The sequence below is a fragment of the Monomorium pharaonis genome, chromosome 9 (genome assembly GCF_013373865.1).
Source record: "Monomorium pharaonis isolate MP-MQ-018 chromosome 9, ASM1337386v2, whole genome shotgun sequence".
In the NCBI taxonomy this organism is placed as follows: Eukaryota; Metazoa; Arthropoda; class Insecta; order Hymenoptera; family Formicidae; genus Monomorium; species Monomorium pharaonis.
The window spans coordinates 12416995-12437426 of NC_050475.1; the positions used below are offsets into that span (position 1 = coordinate 12416995).

At 33.4% G+C, this 20432-nt stretch overlaps 2 protein-coding genes across 7 annotated transcripts in view; one reads left to right on the top strand and one right to left on the bottom strand.

The window, feature by feature from the left end:
* The window catches only part of LOC105834955 (protein SMG9), a 110416-nt gene that overhangs the window by 74020 nt on the left and 15964 nt on the right, over positions 1-20432 (top strand). The window contains exons 7-9 of one of the 3 annotated variants that reach the window (XM_036292287.1): positions 12434-12554; positions 12773-12884; positions 14353-14612. The exons of the other annotated variants lie outside the window; for them this stretch is intronic. Of the exons in view, the coding sequence (XP_036148180.1) occupies positions 12434-12554; positions 12773-12884; positions 14353-14431 (312 nt within the window). The 3' untranslated portion in view covers positions 14432-14612. Of the gene's footprint in view, positions 1-12433; positions 12555-12772; positions 12885-14352; positions 14613-20432 lie in introns of those variants that run through there. 3 annotated transcript variants of the gene reach the window in all.
* LOC105834956 (protein Dr1) overlaps positions 14260-20432 on the bottom strand; it is a 61445-nt gene continuing 55272 nt past the window's right edge. For all 4 annotated transcript variants that reach the window (XM_036292294.1, XM_036292293.1, XM_012677840.3 and 1 more), the window contains one exon: positions 14260-15312. In XM_036292294.1, the coding sequence (XP_036148187.1) occupies positions 14802-15305 (504 nt within the window). In that variant the 5' untranslated portion in view covers positions 15306-15312 and the 3' untranslated portion in view covers positions 14260-14801. The remainder of the gene's footprint in view (positions 15313-20432) is intronic.

Below are 20432 nucleotides of genomic sequence, written 5' to 3' on the forward strand. Positions count from 1 at the left end.
TTTGCATAGTATACAAAATCTATGATATAAATGTCTAAAATGAAACTGTATCTCTAGGGATAACATATACAAACAATATCGTGCAATTCAAACTAAGATTGAAAGTCTAGAAAAAAAATTAGTTCTTTAACTTTTTATAATTGAAAATCCAGATCTAGGTTAGAAAAAAAGAAATTTGAAGAACATTTTTTTAATGCTCGGTATAAAATCCAGTTCATATAATGATTAATACGGGTACTTTAATTCTGGAAAAGGATTTCTAAATTTATAAAAGAAATACTATACATACAAAATCTTGCACGAATGACTCTACATTATCGACCCCGATCAAGTTTGACAGGCACTTTAGCATTTCCTTAGACTCTAAGATGTTTAACGAATATAGTCTTATTCCTCAATCTATTCCGAACTATGGGATACCATTGATTTACGTATACTTAATGCGTATATATAACTTATATTTTAAGGCAAATATTTTTATGAACAAAGATAAACGAACGACTTTACATTATCAACCTCGATCAAATTTGACGGGCGCATCCTCTAAGCCTTAGAGGTCCAAACTGGTCGCCAAATTTGATCGAGGTCGATAATGTAGAGTCGTTCGTTTATCTTTGTTCATAAAAATATTTGCCTTAAAATATAAGTTATATATACGCATTAAGGGGATGCTGGACTGCCTCTCAAACTTGATCGAGGTCGATAATGTAGAGTCATTCGTGCACATTATTAATGAGATTTCGTATATATTTCTTTTATAGATTTAAAAATTCTTTTCCAGAATTAAAATACACGTATTAATATTAATCTGTGAATTAAACTAGTGCTCTGTTTCTATCCTCGGACCGCCTCGTACCGATTCCTCACTCACACATATATACGAAATTTTCTCTGAGGCTTTTTTCTTATACCAAAGCTTCTAGCTCATTTCTGCAAGCATTTTATTATTCTTTCACTAATCAAGATTAGTGCGTACTAGTTATTTGTACTTACAAAGTTTTTAAAACTTATGTGTTGCAAATGAAAGATACGAGACGACTGCACAAAAGTATAATTTACTAACTTTTTTTGTTTTTTACATGAAATTATAGGGAGGCACTATTTGTTATTGTCTATACTTCAATTCTAGAGAAGGATTTTTAATTCTATGAAATCAGTAAAAAAATAGGCCTAATTAAAAATAATAACGTTCAATCGGTAAAACAGACGACTTCAGCCTCCCCTTAAGTATACGTAAATCAATGGTATTCCATAGTTCGGAATAGATTGAAGAATAAGACTATATTCGTTAAATTAAAAACCGTAAAAAAGTTATTTGAAATCTGTAATGATCAGAAATCTGTAGTGAAAGCGCTTAAATAATAAAATTTAACACAAATAGCTTTTTTACGGCTTTTAATCATAATTTGACGAATATAGTCTTATTCCTCAATTTATTCCAAACTGTGAGATACCATTGATTTGTACGTATAAGCTACATAACTTATCTTTTAAAGCGAATATTTTTATGAACAAGGATAAACGAATGACTCTACATTATCGGCCTTAATCAAGTTTAACGTGCAGTCTATTAAAGTTGCTCGGTAATCCATCTTCTGTGGTAAAAAGTTGACACATCCATTAAAATTCATTTTGTACATAGAAAAGTTAATACACACCGCTCTTCTTTATGTCATCATCGTTATCCAGTTGTTTCTTACTCTTAACAATTTTTCTATTGATCACATATAATTTTTTTAATCTGTTAAATTAGCTTTCTTATAAAAACTCTATCTAGAGGATAGCCGTTATAAAATAAAATGTTAACACAAAATTCTATATTTTTTATGTTATATAAAATTAAATAATAGGCTGGTTTAAAAAATAAAAAAGAAAATAAAGATTTTTTTGTGGAACCAATCGATATAAATAGTATTATTTCTAACTATCAACATAAATTTTATATATTTAAATTTTGATATTTGTAAAAAAATTTATTTAAGAATATTTAATTCAATATGGGTGAATAATTTTGTATCACATTTAAATTGCAACCATACTAATTAATTAGTTACTTTGTTAATAATTTCTTAAGTTATTTTTTATATGCTAAAGAAAGACATGTAAAGTCCAAAACAATCAAAAGTTATATGAATTAAACTCATGTTTTAACTTTTAAATTAATCATTATCCTCTTCATACAAGCTTGTTCATTAATCTTTTGTTTCGTCGATTTTGTTCCTGAAAATATATGAAATAATACAATATAATAAAATATCTCCAAATTTATAAATTTAACCCTTTAAAGACAGAAAAGCCATTTTTTTGTACTTTACTTTCAGCATAATAACGTTCAATATATTTGACCTAGAAGAAAATTGAAATACTATTTCCGAAAGAAAAAAGTCTGCTCTTTTGAATGGCACCATCAAAATTGTCCTAAGATGCAAAGGTGAGAAGTTATGACAGGTTTTTTATTTTAAAAAATTTACATGATTTTTTTGAAAATTTGCTTTTTCAAATAGGAAAACGTTTTGCTAGAGCATCGCGTTTACGCTTAAAAGTGTTAAAGACACACAGGAAAAGTGACGCGAACATACTTTTGCGAAAATTGTAATCAGCATTATTGTTAAAACGTTTTACAAAATTTCATAATTCTTACTTGAAATAAGAAAAAGAAAAATTTTCAAATATAAGTAATACAAATTAAAAAAATAAATAAGGTCAACATTATGATAAAATACAAAAAATAAAAATAAACAAAAAATTAAAAAAACTGTTTTACGTTTACCTCTCCGTGGTGTCATCTTGGAGCCACCATATTGAATTTAAAAAAACTCCAGTGCGGTTTATTAGATTAGATATCCATACCACTTTTAAGGGTAGTTGCAATGCTCTTTTCTCAAACGCAAAACGTTTTCTCACTTAAAAAAGCGAATTTTCAAAAAAAATTGTGCAAAATTTAACTTTTTTAAATAAAGAAACCGCCATAACTTCTCACCTTCGCATCGTGGGTCAATTCTGATGCCATTCGAAAGAACAGATTTTTTTCTTTTAAAAATATTTGAATTTTTTTTCTAGACTAAATACAATGAAAGTTATTGTGATAAAAATAAAATACAAAAATGGCTTTCCCATTCTTAAAACATTAAGATAAACTTAAATTTAATATAAAAATGTTTCAGACAAAAGTTGTTTGTCAGAGAAGCATAAGACAGTGTTATTGATTTAACCTTGAGTGTGCATGCTAAGGTCATATAAAAGTCAATTTTGTTTTTTAAATACTACAATATTTTTATACAAATTTCTCGCAACATTTTGCAGCAAATATTTACTTCTCAATTATCTCTAGTATTATTCGTCGCTTTCGACTAAAAGAGTGTTAACTCATAAGCCATTTAAAAAGGGCATTAACTCGGAAGCTGATTGAAAAGAGCGTTAACTCGGAAGCCGGTTGAAAAAGGCATTAACTCGGTAACCGATTGAAAAGGACGTTAATTTGGAAGCCGATTGAAAAGGGCGTTAACTCGGAAGCCGATTGAAAAAGGTGTTAAGGATGTATCGAACTAAAGTTCAAAATGATACAAAGTTGCTAAAAATTTGTGAAATTGTTCTTTTAGTTTTCCTAATGTACTGAAAAAAATTGAAAACGCATCCACTAAACGGTTGCTGAGTTATAATTATTTTAATTTTCACTGATTGTACATGGTATCCTTTTCTGTCTTATGGAAAAAGACGATCTTGACGGATGAAACAGCTAAAAAAATATAGAAGAAATAGTATCAGTGTTTTGAATTTTTTTGTACATCTAGTATATGAATAGATGAAAATATCTGCCAAGTTTCAATTGCCTTCACTACACCGTTTTAAAGAAATAAAATATAACATGAGATAATTGTGCATTTTCACTGTCAAAAGTTTAAACTTATAAGTGAAAAACATTGCAAATACGTGAAAAATACCTTTGAAGAGTAAAAATAAGACTTCAACTATCGTTCAAGTTTCTTACATCTAGATTTACTATGCGTTACGCGTAGATATTTAAGTATTTCAAATTTCATGCACTTTTGTCTAAGATTGTATGTCCGATACACCCTTAACTGGGAAGCCGGTTAAAAAGGCGGTTAATTCGCGTCCTCAAAATTTTCGCTTCAATTTAAGCGATTTTGACAGCATTGCCGAAATAATTTTGATGTTCTATCTAGATGTACATATTCATTTTTGTTTCAATATGTTTATGTTTATGTTTTAAATCGAGCACCAAAATTACTTCGGCAGTGCTGCGAAACTAAAATAAAGTGAAAAATTTTAGCAGGCGAATTAACGCTTTTTTCAACCGACTTCCAAGTTAACGCCCTTTTCAATCGGTTTCCAAGTTAACGTTCTTTTTAACCGGCTTTTTAGTTAACACCTTTTTCAATCGGCTTCTGAGTTAAAGCTCTTTTCAAACGGCTTCTGAGTTAACGCCCTTTTATGCGGAAGTGTCGTATTATATATAAAAGTATTCATTTTTCGATTATCCCATTACTTTCATTATGTGTAAAAGTATTTATTTTTTAATCATCTCAATACTTTTATTATATAGAAAAGTAATGAGATAATCAAAAAATAAATATTTTATGATATTTTTGAACTTTATGCAAAATTATGTCACACTAGTTTGAAATATCTCATAAATTATTGTTTTTTTTTTTACTATCATACCCTTATAACTTTTTTCACAAAATGTTACAAAGAAATGTACGGTATATTGTATTTGGCGTGCCTCGCACGCCACGCCGGTTCCGTGTGATCAGGCAAGACAGTGCGCGCCGACTGGCGCAGTCGAATATCAGTCTAGGAAGTTGCACATTGGTTGTGAACGGGTGCGGACGTGTGTTCCGTGTTAACGAAATTTTTGAACGTGGCTGATGCAATCGGCCGTCTTTATATCTGCTATTCCTTTTTGTATCCTCAACTTCAGCATTTTTCACTACTTATTACGCTCATCATAGCTCAACATATATTATTATACCCCATCGTCCCATCTCCTCGTCGTATCGTCCCATATCCTCGGAGGGACGGGAACCATTAAGAAGAAGAAGAAGAAAAAGAAGAATATCAGTCTGGATATAGAGCGGACCGGTCAATTAATCGCGGTCGTTTCTCCTGTCGTTTGTACCAATAAATAATTAAAGCACAAAAGAAAAATAGTGATTGGTCCGGCGGACCAGACTAATCAATCCTTATGTATTTTAACTCGCAAAATCCGAATTCAAGGTTACAATTGCTGAATTGGCTCATTTTTCCTAATCTCAAAAAAAAATTTTTTTTAATGTTGGTCCGGAGGACCAGACTAGGTCACAGATGTATAATCAAGAGCGTGCAGGCTTGCATAACCACATTACCCGGGGAAAATTCAATATGTATGACAAGTCTGAGCTTCTATGAATGAATAGGGTAGAAAAATCACTCCCCTTTTCTATTATATCTAACTCTTTTATTCTCGAAGGTTTGAATTGATAAACAAACTGAAACCTGGATGTTACAAGTCTGATGAGTGAAAACTTCATTGATTCTTCTAAGAGAAGCTTGAAAGCAGTGTTGCGCAATACTAATGTATATACCTCCATTCCTGTAGCGCACTCAGTAGTGATAAAAGAAGAATACATAAACCTGAAAACAGTTCTTGAAAAAATTAAATACACAAAACATAGATGGCAAATTTGTGGGTATTTGAAAATTTTTACCATATTGTTGGGTCAACAATCAGGTCAGGTTACACAAAAAATCCGTGCTTCTTATGTGAATGGGATAGTAGAGATCGAACAAACCATTACATAAGAAAAGAATGGCCGACAAGGACGTCTTTGCAATCTGGGTCTAAAAACATCATAAATAAACCGTTAGTTAAGCCTTCAAAAGTTCTTTTTCCACCTCTTCATATCAAATTAGGACTCATAAAACAATGGATGAAAGCTCTGAATAAAAAAGATGAATGCTACCAGTATTTACAAGAAAAATTTCCCAACATCTCTAATGCAAAATTGCAGGAAGGAATTTTCGATGAACCTCAAATACGTTTAGTGTTGAGAGACGACAATTTTGTCACCAAAATGAATGAAGACGAAAGAGCAATATGGCTGAGTTTCAAAGGTGTCCCAAAATTTTCTAAGAAACCACAAAAGTCAAGATTATAAAGAAAGGATAGCGGAAATGATGGAGAACTATAGAAAACTAGGTTGCTTAATAAATCTTAAGTTGCATTTCTTGGATTCTCATATCATACTACTTCCCAGAAAATCTAAGTGAAGAACAGGGAGAAAGATTTGGCTTCAGCGGGTCAAAATACATAAGGATAGACTAATCTGTCCGCCGAACCAACATTTAAAAAAAAATTATTTTTGAGGTTAGGAAAAATGAACCAATTCAGCAATTCTCGGATTCGGATTGAGCGGGTCAAAATACATAAGGATAGACTAGTCTGGTCCGCTGCATCAACATTTAAAAAAAATTGTTTTAAGGTTATGAAATATGAGCTAACTTTGCAATTTTGACCTTGAATTCGGATTCAGCGAGTCAAAATACATAAGGATTGACTAGTCTGGTTTGCCGGACTAGTCAATCCTTATGTATTTTGACTCGCTGAATCCGAATTCAAGGTCCAACCACTTTTTTGTGCCTGTGTTATTAGTTGACTCTGGGATTAATAATTTTCCCCATTCTCCAAATACAACAAATGGCGACGAGGATAAAAGTTACCAATGAGTGATAGTAAAATCAAAATTGATCGCATTAAAACAAATCGCACACAAGCGAACATCATTGGTACAAACACTGTGTAAAGCTGATATCATCAAAGTGTGTAAACATTTTTCTGTTACGGTGGAAGATACTGTAACAGTGGATCAGCTACAAAAAGTTCTAAATGTTTTTGTAAAATCGCAAAAAGATGACTGTGAGTTCGACATAAACAGGAAAAACTACGAAGCCGGTAACAGAGATACAAGTAAGATAGAGATAATCAATTCTACGATTTCAAGGGATACAGTGAAAATGCCGACCATAGGACAAATCGAATTTTATAAGGGCGATAATTGGTTGTCTTTCTCGGATCAATTGGACGCATTTATATTATTGAATAACATAGAAGTACGTAAACAGGCAGCCTTAGGGCCAATAGAAATAATGAACGAGAGAAAGAGAGAAAGGATCTTCCCTTTTTCTCTCTTTCTTTATTTTCTGTTTCTATTGCCTGTTGCCTGGCATTGTGTGATGGCCTTTACTGCTGACGAGACTATTGCCAGAAGTTTTCAGCGAATTGCGGGCGGCATATCAACCAAATAACATGCTAACGGTTCCTCGAAAGAAAAGTTAATTGAATTATACGACACGAAGACAAACGAATGTTTACTGAGATTCGCATTTCGAGAAGGGAAACAGAAAACAACCGAAACGATTCAAGACTACACGCTCTTGCACTACGTAGTTTAGCCCAAAAATGTAAATTTGCTACAGGAGAACTTGAAAAAATCTGAAGGATCAGCTAATATCGGGTGTGGTGCACAGTCACGTGATAAAATACGAGCTTCAAACAAATCACTCACGGAGATAGTAGAACTGACCAAGACAGTAGAGATACAAAAGCACCGGGTTTGGATAATCGGAGGACAATGAGCATACAAGAAGATTCCAGTCAAGATAAAACATTTTATGTAATAAACCGTTCGAAAACGAACAGAGCACGTAGATTCACAGAACAACGAGCCAGCAGCGAGACCAATACATCGAAATCCACAAACATGGGCAGCGGCCAAACGGCGTGGAACCTCAGTCAACAAGCAGACAACAGCAGACGAGGGGAAACAGCGGATCAACGAACGGATGCTACTGTTGCGGTAGATTAAACTATTGAAGTTTTAATGCGTTTTAAGTTCTATAGCGAATGTGGTCAAAGAGGTCACATTTTCAATATGTGCCCTAAAAATAAGAACAGAAGTAATATTACATACGACAAATTATATCGACGCGGAAAAGGCTGAAAATTTAAATGTAGCACCTGTAGAACCACGCAATGAGACCGAAACGAATATAAACGAGGCGCGTTTTGAAAGCGATTTTTTCTTTGTAAAAGCAGAACTTTCAGAAAGTACATCAAAGAGCGTACACAAAGCGTACACAAAGAAGTACCACCGCATTTTCAAATTATACGTATTAACGGGAGCGTCCCAGATGCGCACAGTAATAAACGGATACAGCAGGCTGAGTGAAACGGACACAGTAACAAACGGACACAGACCAAACGGACACAGACCAAATGCGCACAGAGCGAAACGGACACAGTAACAAACGGACACAGACCAAATGCGCACAGAGCGAAACGGACACAGACCAAATGCGCACGGACCAAATGCACACGGACCAAATGCGCACACTGCACATGCGCACGTGCGTACGGACCAAATGCAATCCATGTACATTGCAAGCAGAGTAAAGTCCACATAGGTTAGCGACTTGGACGGGGTGGGTGCGCAAGGGAGGCCGAAGGCCCCCCTTGCACCCCCGTATGTGTGTGTGTGTGTGTGTGTGTGTGTGTGTGTGTGTGTGTGTGTGTGTGTGTGTGTGTGTGTGCGCGCGCGTGCAAAGCATTCACTGCATCACATGGGTTTGCGACTTTCCGTGTATGCATTTGGTCCGTGCGCATGTGCAGTGTGCGCATTTGGTCTGTGTCCGTTTCGCTCTGTGCGCATTTGGTCTGTGTCCGTTTGTTACTGTGTCCGTTTCACTCAGCTTGCTGTGTCCGTTTATTACTGTGCGCATCTGGGACTCACTCGTATTAACGACATTCCGTTAAAAATGGAAGTAGATTGGACGCGTTGATTTCGCTATCTCATTGTAGTGTCATAAGCACCTGTTTTCAATTCCATTACAATCACCAGACGTTAGGTTACGGGCATAATAAGCAACCAATTCCTGCAATAGGATTGATTACGGTAGCAATCGTGATAGCAAAATAGATAACCAAACATTGTATATTGTCGAGAAGGGGCGGGGGCACCCAATAGTAGGGCACGCCTGGTTGAGTAAATTAGGTACGTGACCATTAAATTTTTCAAATACAATCCACAAGACCGATTTAAAATTGCGAAAATACAAATAATTTTAATGTTGACTTTTTTTACGCTACGAATTTCCGAAAATCTTTAAAAGCAAATTCGGAAAATTCAACAAAAGTAAATTCAGTTTAAAACTGAAACCAGACGCTCAAAATTTATTCAACCACGGAAATTATCTTTTGCAATGCGGGCAGAAGTAAAAAAAGAAATTCAGCGACTACTTGATAACGATATTATAAACCCAATAGAATTTAGTGATAGAGTACTCCAATAGTACCAGTATTGAAATACGACGGGTCAGTCAGACTATGCGAAGATTTTAAAATTACTCTGAATCCAACTTTAAAAGTAGATCATTTTCCATTACGGTCATAAACCGTTTTCTATGAGCTAAGGTGAGGTGAAAAATTTACAAAACTCGATTTAGCAGTAGCCTACCAACAACTTGAGTTAGATGAAGAATTATAATTAATGGTCGTAATAAGTACATATGTGGCGTTATATAAATACAAGCGAGTGCCGTACGGTGTATCAACAGGACCAGGGTCGTTTTAAAGAATTCTTACGTTGTTGTTGAAAATCCCGGGCAGTAATTTATATTGATAATGTTATTATCACGGCGGCTAATATTATCGAATACTTGAACGTGTACGAGAAGTTTTGAAAAAATTAAATGACGCAAATTCTGCATTAAATTTGAAAAATGTAAATTCCTAGAAGATGAAGTAATTTATCTAGGGTATTGTATAGATAAAAATGGAAAACATCCAATCAAAGAAAAAATTGAGTCAGTTTGTAAAGCGCCAAAACGAATGAATGTTTCTTAATTACATAGTTTTCTGGGATCCGTAAATTACTATGCAAGATTTATACTAAACATCGCTATAAAATTAAAACCGTTGTACAATTTGTACAAAACCGTAAACAATTGTTTAGAAAAAAAAGGATTTTAATGGACGCCAAATTGTGATAAAGCGTTTCTAAATATTAAAAATAAATTAATATCAGACAAGTTCTTAACGCATTTTGATCCAACTAAAGAACTAATATTAACTTGCGACGCATCACCGTATGGAGTTTCAGCAGTGTTATCACACCGTTTCGGAAACTACGATCACCCAAACCAGTATGCCAGTCGGACGTTGGCAGTAAGCGAACAAAATTATGCATAGTTAGATCGCAAAGATTTCGCTATTATTTTTGGCGTTAGAACATTCTTTGAATATTTATGGAATACGTTTTTTTTATAGTCGGATAATGCCGCGTATTTTTCATCCGAGGAAATCTATTTTAGAGATCGCAGCAGCCCGCATACAGCAATGGGCAATATTTCTGTCAGCTTTTATAAGATCAAACACATTAAAAGTTCGAATAATTATGCCGATTGATTAAGTCTTTACCGCAAGTCACACAAGAGGGAAGTAGGTACCGATATTAGAAGAAGTAGCCATTGTATTTTTAAATAATGTTCAAGCATACGATTTTGCAACTCTAGATTGGAGACAAGTACAGCGAGCGACACAACAAGATCTCGTACTTTGTAAAGTTATGCGTTTTTGCACGGACGACTGGGCCGAGAAACAATCGAGAAAACAGGAATTACTAACCTTTTGGCGCAAGCGAGAGGCTTTGTCCGTTGAAAGTAATAGTATTGTTTGTTTTGTCTGTTCTGGGTCTACTTGGAGCAAACCCAAGCAGACTAACGCACTCTAATAGGTTGGCGTCATCGGAATCAACCTATTAGAGTGCGTTGATCTGCTTGGTTTTGCTTCGAGTAGACCCAGAACAGACAAAACGAACAAGGCTAATATTTTGCTGTAGGGTCACTGAGTTACAATTCCCAACAACTTAAAAAAATAGTATTACACGAACTTCATTTCAGCCATTTCGAAATTTGTAAGATGAAAGCCCTGGCTCGCTCGTTTATTTGGTGGCCAGCGCTTGATAGGGATTTAGAGGAGATTACTCGACTTGCAAGCGATGTTTGAAAACAAAAAAAATGCCGATAAAAATTCCGTTAATCCCCTGGGTGTGGCCAACTACACGTAGCACAGGATAGATGTGGATTTCTTGAGCCCAATCGCGGGCAAAATGATATTGTTGATGACAGATAGTCATTCCAAATGGCTAGAGGCATTTATAATGTCAAGTATGAACGAAGAGGCAACGATAGCGGTTTTTTAAGAAGTTTTCACGCGGTACATAAAAATTTAGTGACGGATAATTTCAAGACCTTTGCGGGTCAAAGTTTATTTAAAAACGCGGGTATTTGTCATAGTACTACACCACCGCAATGTCCAGCGACGAATGGGGCGGCCGAAAACCTTGTGGACACGTTTAAACGTAAAATCACTTGTATGCTCAATAATGGGTTGAGTTTAGAGCAAGCAACTAAACAATTTCTATTTGATTATAGAGCAACCACGCACAGCGCTATAAATCAAACTCCGGCCAAACTAATGTTAGGACGCGAACTCGATTTTCTCTATTACGACAAAAAAAACAGACCATGTACGTGCATCAGAACCGACAAGTAAAAAACTACAGAGATTTCCGCCAAGTAAATTTCGAAGTGGACGGTTCGGTCACGGTTATGGACTATCGCAAAGGAAAAACGTTGGTTCAAGGCAAGATTGTGTTTGGAATTAATGCCTGGTGTGACTTATTTAGTAGAAATTGACGCGAATACCATTTGGAAGCAACATAGCAATGAGGAAACGTAGCGTAACACTCTGATTTTAAGGTAAACGCACCAGATGCTCAATCAAAGAAGGTGCACCCAAGCATTGTGTAGTGCGACGGTCAGAGCGTATCCTCCCGATAATAAAGTATTATCAACGGAATAAGAAGGGCAGAATGCGGTATATTGTATTTGGCGTGCCTGGCACGCCACGCCGGTTCCGCGTAATCAACAAGCAAGAGCGCGCGCCGACTGGCGCAGTCGAATATCAGCCTGGATATAGAGCAGACCGGTCAATTAATCGCGGTCGTTTCTCCTGTCGTTTGTATCAATAATCATTTTTCGCTGACTGGGATTCATAATTGTCCTCATTTTCCAAGTACAACAAAATGATTTTAAAAAATTAAAATAATTCCATTTTTAAAAAAGCAAAGAAATAAAAATTATTTTTAAATTATTCTATTTAAAAAAAATTGATTTCTATTTGATTTTGCCATATATATTTAAATAAATCATATTGTCGTATGTCTTTCTTTAAGCCAAACAACTTCTGTCTGAAACATTTTTATCTTGAACTTACAGATTCGGAAATATTTCAGAATTGATTAAAATGGCCGACTTGTTTATATTTAAGCATTATTTTAAAAATTACCAAATTTTTAAATATTACTTTTTTCAGGATTTTTACAATAAAGTATTTTCTAGTTCTCGACTGCAAATTCATAGCGGTATAGATATAAATCATTGTTCGGCGGAAAATGGTTTAAACTTATTTTTAATACCTTCAAGGACTAAAAAAGGTAAAAAATTATTTTAGATAATTTATAAAAAATCGAATATTAATGTTTGAGTGACATATTTTAATGCTACAATTAAGATAAAAACTATTATGTGTATCATTTTTGTTACCAAATATCGTTATAAACATTATATTATTAATACATTCTTTTTTTATTGTATTTTTAATCGTCTTTGAATCATTTTTATTTTTCTTAATATTTAATCGTTCTTATTGCAGAAAATATGATTTTTTGTGAAAGTGAAGAATCTCTTATAGACAAATTACGAACAAGAATACATGGAGTTCCTAGGAATTTAATTACACCTTCTGTATTAACAGAAAAAAATTGGTAATTTTTGATTATAATATTAATATAATATAATGACTCATTTTTGCTATTTGGACGCTAAATTATTTCATCCATATTTTCAGTTATTTATAATCTAACCAGGATTGGGTAGTAACTAACTAGTTGCAAAGTTAAAAGTATAATAATAAATAGTTAACTCACTATTATCGTTAACCCTTTGTATACACACTGGATGGTTACCATCCATAATTCTCTGACCCCTAAAAATTCAGCGTTCTGTACCTTTTAAATACCGGTAATAAATGAAAAAAACTAAAAAACTGCAAAAAATTTTTTTAATCGCAAAATAGAATTTTTTAAATATAAAATTTCTTAAATTTTAATATCAAAAGTGTGAAAATACTTTTTCTAAATATTAAAGTTAATCTATGAATTTTTTCAGAATTTTAGTATAAATATTTTAAAAGTTACAGCTGTTTGAAAATTGCCATGGGTGACAACCACCCAATGTGTATGCAAAGATTGAAAAAAATTTGTATACGAAGGGTTAAATAATAAAGTTTAAAAAAGTTTACAACTTAATTAATTATAAACAAGATGTTTAACTTTAATTAGTGTTTTGTTATATGTGCATCGAAAGTGATCCCTTATCTGTGGCTGAAGTTCTGAATCTCAGCATTTCAACATTCGTGCACAGTTCTTGTCCTTCAATAAATGGCGTGAATCGAAAACTTTTCGGCACAGCTTTTTTAGTACGATTGGTCATTTTAGCCGTATAGGATTCACATTTTAGCATGTATAGGCGCGTCATCTCGCAAAACGCATATGGTAACTCGAAGATACTACCCAACATTTACAGACATTTATTGCTTCATCGCTTTCGCGAATCTAAATTTGATTCAATTTACGAAAACCCGACATTCAAGGGACATATTGATGATTTTTTGTAAACACAAATATTTTTTTCTAAATTTATATGAAAGAAAAAAATACAATTCCCTAAACCCAAACAAACAATATTTCTTTGTTATTTTATATGAACTTAATTTTTTAAAAATATTAAATTATATTGAATTATAAATTTATTTGATGGTCTATATTATAATTATTTTATTATTTAGAGTAATCTAATTTTTAAAAATTATAACGTTCTAATTTAATATTATGGTTATTATTTAAAATATATAACGCTCTCTTTTCACACACAAAATTAACTTATCAATTTAATCTTAACATAACTTTTTACTGAGTTAATTTTTTGTTTATGTAAATCCTTAATTAATTTTATAAATCATTAATTTTAACTTAATTTTTAATTTACTTAACTTGGCTACAAAGACTTTAAATTTACCTAATTCTATTTTTGATTATTTTATTATCGAATATACATGTATATAGAAACGAGGAAAAAAAATCAAGAATAAACTTTTTTTATTCCAATAAAAGATCAATATGAGAAATCTATATAATGTTTTTATGTATGAAATAACGCAGATATTATCAACAGGTATCATTATGTGTCAAAAGTTATAGAGGTGATCAAGAAAAGCCATCTCTCTTCTGAATACGGAAGATTAATTCCTTAAATCTGAAGACTCGCACGAAAGGACAAAAAAGAACTCAAGATACAATTGATTCAAGATACGAGAGATATACTGTTTATAAATTACAATATTAAATTAAGACATGTAGAAAGTGTGTTTAATATATATTATATATGGTACAAAATTAAATCATTAAAAACAGCTTCTAAGTCTGCAAGAATAATAGAATTTGCATATTTTTCATTTTTTATTCCTACCACTTCCATCAGTTTTCTTTTTTACTTCCTCTCTTTTTCTTCTCTTTCTCCTCCTCTCCGTTCTTCTGTTTCATATATAAAAATTATATATAAATTTCTTTTTTTCAAATAAAAATAAACTCTTCACAAATACAAGCTTCACAATTAGAATTTCTTTATGAATAATCTTCCTGTTCGCTGTCACCCTGTTGCATGGACGCCATTTGCGTAACAGCCTGTAGTTGTTGCCACTGCTGCTGCTCCGCGACTGCTTGCTCCTCTCTCGCTTTAGCAAATAATTCCTGCTGCTGTCGCAATAATTCCTCCTCCGGAATTCCCAAATTTTCCAATCTGGTACTCTGACGTCGTCTTTTAGCTGCTACAGCCTTGCAATCTCGTAACACAGCTTCTGCTTCCGCGTTGTAATCGCCAAAGCCCAATTTGTCGAGTGCTTGCAGAACGTGTTCCGCATTTATAGTTTTTTTCTGTTGCTGATTACAAATCTCGTTTGCCTCCGAAGACAGCAGGTGAATGAATTCCGTACAGCAATTTAAGATGAGCTCTCTAGATTCGTTTGCCACTCGCACGTGAGGAAGAATCTCCTTGATTATTTTGTTAATTGATGCACGAGGGAGAGTGAGCTCGTCATCATCGGTCGGCGACATCGCAGCCGAGGCCATTTGATTTCTGGAACATTAAATGAGACATTAAAAAGTGTTTAAATCGAATTATTGTGAATTCAAGATGTATATTTGTGATAAATATACATTTTTATTTTTGTTAATTAATAAAACTGACCAGAGTTGTTTTCCAACAAGAAAATAGCAACAATTGTAAAATACGTGAAATAAAATAAAACATAATATAATCTGAAGGGAGGTTGTTGAGTGTACATATAAAAAATTAAAAGGATTATGGTCTTTGCACAATATCAGGCAACAGGAAATAGGAACAAGGAATAAAGAAAAATCTCTCTCTCTCTCTTTCATTATTCTTTTTTCCTGCTACTTGATATTATGCAGAGCCTTAAAGGGATCCTGGAGTGACAAATTATTTCTTTCCGAACTTGGATTTTCAAATTGGAATAACAAAATGTAAAATTCTTTTACATGATTAAAGTATGCACAAAAGTAAAGGGGGCGACATACAATTTGTTCTGATAAATTAAAAAAAAATTTATTAGTCACCTAATGACAATATTTGCTTTATACGAAAAATCTAGTTTATATGTACAAAATGGTCTCGTTGCCCACTAGAAAAAATTTTCAGGAACAATATCGTGCGATTAGAAATAAGATTAGAAGCCTAAAATCGTGGAACGGAGATACTTAATATAAACCGTAGATAATTTATACAACAATTTAAGTCGGAAGCAACATAGAACTTAACAATTTTCATTCAATTATAATAGATGTGAAACGGTGTACATAGCAGAAATGCGTAGATCAGAACGTCAAATAACAATAGAAGTCAAAAATTTGAAAGACATAGGAGTCGAGGACAGTAAAAGTTCGTTAATTATGTGTTCCACTTGTGAGGTGAAAATGGACTGGAAAAAACAACCAAATTCTTAGCATTATGTGTTAATTTCCTAACTGTTAACAAAGATAGAAATGCAGTGAAATAAAAAATTAATACTTGCATGGTAATGCTGTATTTAAGAACGTGTGCTCTCTAGGTAGAAAGAGACCAACGATTTAAATATAACGAAACAAACGTAGTCCTTCCAGTCAAAAACATGAGTGATGCGTATTGTGGTAGGCGAAAAGGTAAAGCCATAGAGATAAAGAGGAAGGTAGGGGGGAGGAGAATAAAGTAGGGGGTAAAATAAGAAAGGGATAAACCAAGACTTTTTAGTTAAGAATAAAAATAAATCAGTTAAATAAATAAAATAAATTAAGTAAATGAAATAAATAAAATAAAATAAGGAATAACAATAAAAAATAAAAATATTAAATAAATTAATAATAAAAAAGGAGTTTAAATAAATAAATAATTAAGAATTCAAGTTAGTAATGAAAAATTTGAGAAACACTAAAAATTAATCCATCTAATCTAAATGTGGGCTATTGTGGTAATATGTCTAACAAGTAACACTACCTAAGTGCAATACGCCGATTTTCTTGAAACTTTGTACATACGTAGTACATCGAAAAATATTAGACACGTGTTTTTTTTATTTTAGCTAAAGGCCATTCTACAATTGCGTAAACGTAGTTGTAAACGTAAAGTTGTAAAAAACTGATCAATCACAAATAATTATTTCTTTTGTGATCGAAAAATGATCGACTGTGATTAGTTGATTTCTTACAACCTTTACTACGTTTAACAAGACGTTTTGAGGTTAAAACGCATTCAAAAATTTAACACCCACAAGAGTAAATTCTAGATGTGCACAGTGTAAAACGGACACCACTAAATTCTATAAATTTATCCTAACTTTAACTACACTGGAACCCCGCGTTAGCGGACTGTTCGGGGCTTTGGTCCGCTAACGCGGGGTTATCTCCTATTGCTTGGTTTCACTCCCACTCCGTGAAATACGCGACTGCATTGCTCATTGCTATCCCCACACACGCTACTCATGTGGGCCGAGTGCATATGGAGGGGATAGTTTCCGCTAACGCGGAGTACGCTAACGCGGGGTTCCAGTGTAAAGCAGTAAACTGACTGGTGGTGCCCATTTTACTCTGTGCGCATCTGGGACGCTCCTTAGCACAATAATAACTAACACTACTCCTGTTCTCTTACAGTTTTTACAACATTACTTTATTTACTCAGATAACTAAACCTGCAAAAGCAGGATCCCACACAGCAGATCCATAGCCTACTGTGTCCGCATTAAGCTTGTGTTTTGTAGACAGAATCTGCTGGACAAAATGACAGCATATTGGCAGCAGAAAAGGATCAGATCAGTCGAATGCACCCAGATAACACAGAAATTAACAGAAATTCCTAAAGAACTCATTTTAAAGAATACTTAGCGAAGTAGAAAAATGAATACATAAAGAATTCTTGTGGAACTAGCCACAATGAGTTCACATTGAAGTATTCCTTAAGAGTTCATTGCAATGAATACCTCGCGATTTATTATTTGGAATACTTTGAGTATTCATCAGAAATTACTCGAGTGTTTGGATAACTCAATTACATTTTTATAATTATATATCGATTAATACATGTTAATTTATACTTTTATACACGAAATGCGCTATATATAATTAACAAAACAATATATTAACAAATATGTATGCATAAACACGAAGTGTTTATGGATCATCACAGGGCGTTAGGATGCGTACGGTCTTCGAAGTCAAGCAACGTTGGCGATGGTTAACACTTGGATGGGTGACCGTTTTTTCAGGTACAGAAATTAAACATGCTTTAACAGGTATGACTACGGCTTGGCTGAAATATGGTATAATCTTCTTCCTCTTACAAAATTAATAAAAATTTTTTATTTTTTAAATTTTTCTGAGAAACGTTTCAATATTATAAAAATCGAAACATTTATCAGAAATCTTGAAAATAAATTTTTAATTCCGTTTGAGATATCTACTTGGAGAAGTTCTAATGAATATTTTAAGAAGTTCTGAGGAATTCCAACAAGTAATTCTATATGAATACTTTAAGAAGTCCTGAGGAATTCGAATCATGGTGCATGTAACTTCCTACGTTATTCTTAAAGTATTCTTCTATGAATTCCTCAGGAATTACTGTTCAGAAAGGAAGACTACTTTATGAATTCTTTAAGAAGACACTGTGTTATGTGGGCAATCTCTGTCCACAGAACACGAGCTTAATGCAGACACAGTAGGCTATGGATTTGCTGTGGGAGTCTGCTTTTGCAGGTTTGGTTATCTGGATAATTTCATTATCTAAATGTTTTTGAGATCACTAATTACGATTTTGCATTAGTTTTACGCGATTCAAAAGGACAGATTTAAAATAGCAAGACAAAAGTCACGGAAGTTTCAAAAATTTGATTCAGAGTCGAAGTGGTCCGCCATTTTGAGTGCGCCATATTGAATTTACCATTCTTCATCCGCTACTTATAGATTGGTAGAACTGATGCTAAAATTGTAATCATATGTATCTGAAAAACTTTTTCGAAACTGAATTTGAATACAATTTTTGAAACTTGCGACTTCGGTCTGCTATTCTAAATCTGTCATTCTGAATCTCGCAAAACTAATGTCAAAATCGTAATTAGCTATCTCAAAAACATTAAATTATAATGAAGTAATAATTTAAAAACTGTAAGAAAATGACGCTTAGAAGTAGAATGAGTGTACTTCCGAAAAGGTAAAACCTCCGATCGCGCTAAAATTTTTGCCAAAGCTTACCCTTGATTAGAGAAGAAAGTCCCTAAAAGGATTTTCGCCGACATAGCTTTGTTTGCCCTTTATCACTTCCTAAAGTTGCAAACATTTTGACTGTATATCTCTGAAAGTATTGATTTTAGAGAAAAAAGTTTCAAACAAAAAATGGAGCTCATAAAAAGTTCTACAAAAAAGGTTATATACATTTTTTACGTAAACCTATTATTTTGGCTGTTATGACCCAAAATAACTCGGCGGGAGTCTGTTTTATTAAATATGTGAAAATTTTCTAATTTAAAAGTTATACATATTTATTTAATGTAAACAAAAGTTGAATTGCAAATTTGAAAAAAAGTAATTTTTTACAGTTTAATATAAAACAAATAATTCTATAATCACACTACCCCGCCGGTTACAGAGAGAAACGACGTTCACGCTTGTACTGTATCACAGGGGTTTGCGACTTCAGATTTAAAACTGTGGCCAAATAACAAATTAAAAATGTTTGGGTTAGGTTAGGTTAGGAAAAAATACGGGGAGGGGGTGCAGGGGGAGGGGCTCCACCCAATTATACGTAATTATTTGAATTTTGCGCACTTCTGCCCAGGGCACCTCTATTAGTGGGGTACGGGAGGGAGAGGGCCAAAGACCCTCCTTGCACCCCCGCGTGTGTGCGTGCGTGCGTGTGTGTGTATGCGCTGTCTACAGCACACATTTTCTATACCTATTTTTTACGCTAATCTTTTCCGAGATACATAATAAAAGCTTTTAAAATGTTGAGGAAAAAAATACCTTTTTTCTTCACGATAACCAAAATAATAGGTTTAGGTAAAAAATGTATATAACCTTTTTTGTAGAGCTTGTTATAAGCTTCATTTTTTGTTTAAAACTTTTTTTCTCTAAAATCAATACTTTCAGAGATATACAGTAAAAATGTTTGCAACTTTAGGAAGTGATAAAAGGCAAACAAAGTTTTGTCGGCGAAAATCCTTTTAGGGATTTTCTTCTCATCAAAGGTAAGCTTTGGTTAAAATTTCAGCGCGATTGGAGGTTTCACCTTTTCGAAAGTTTATCCAGTAGAATTAGTTATCATTGTATCATAGAGTGTTAAATTTTCGAATGCGTTTTCTAATCTTAAAACGTCTTCTTAATCAAAATAAAGAAACACAGTCTAATATTTTTCGATGTACTACGTGTATACAAAGTTTCAAGATCAGCGTGTTGCACTTGGGTAGTTGCACCTGTAAATACGAATTTGATAGGAATTCAGTGTCAACTTGTTTATTTAAGCTCATTTTTTATATGTAGCATTTCGAATACAAGTCTTTTTTGGTAAGAAGGTACTTTGTCTAAAATTTTGACATGCTCAGTCAGACTCCGGACATTTCTAATCTACGAGTAGAAATTACAGATGGTGAGCCACATTTTTCATGAATATCTTTTTTGTGTTCTTTAACTCTGGTAATCAATTTTCTCTTGCTTTGG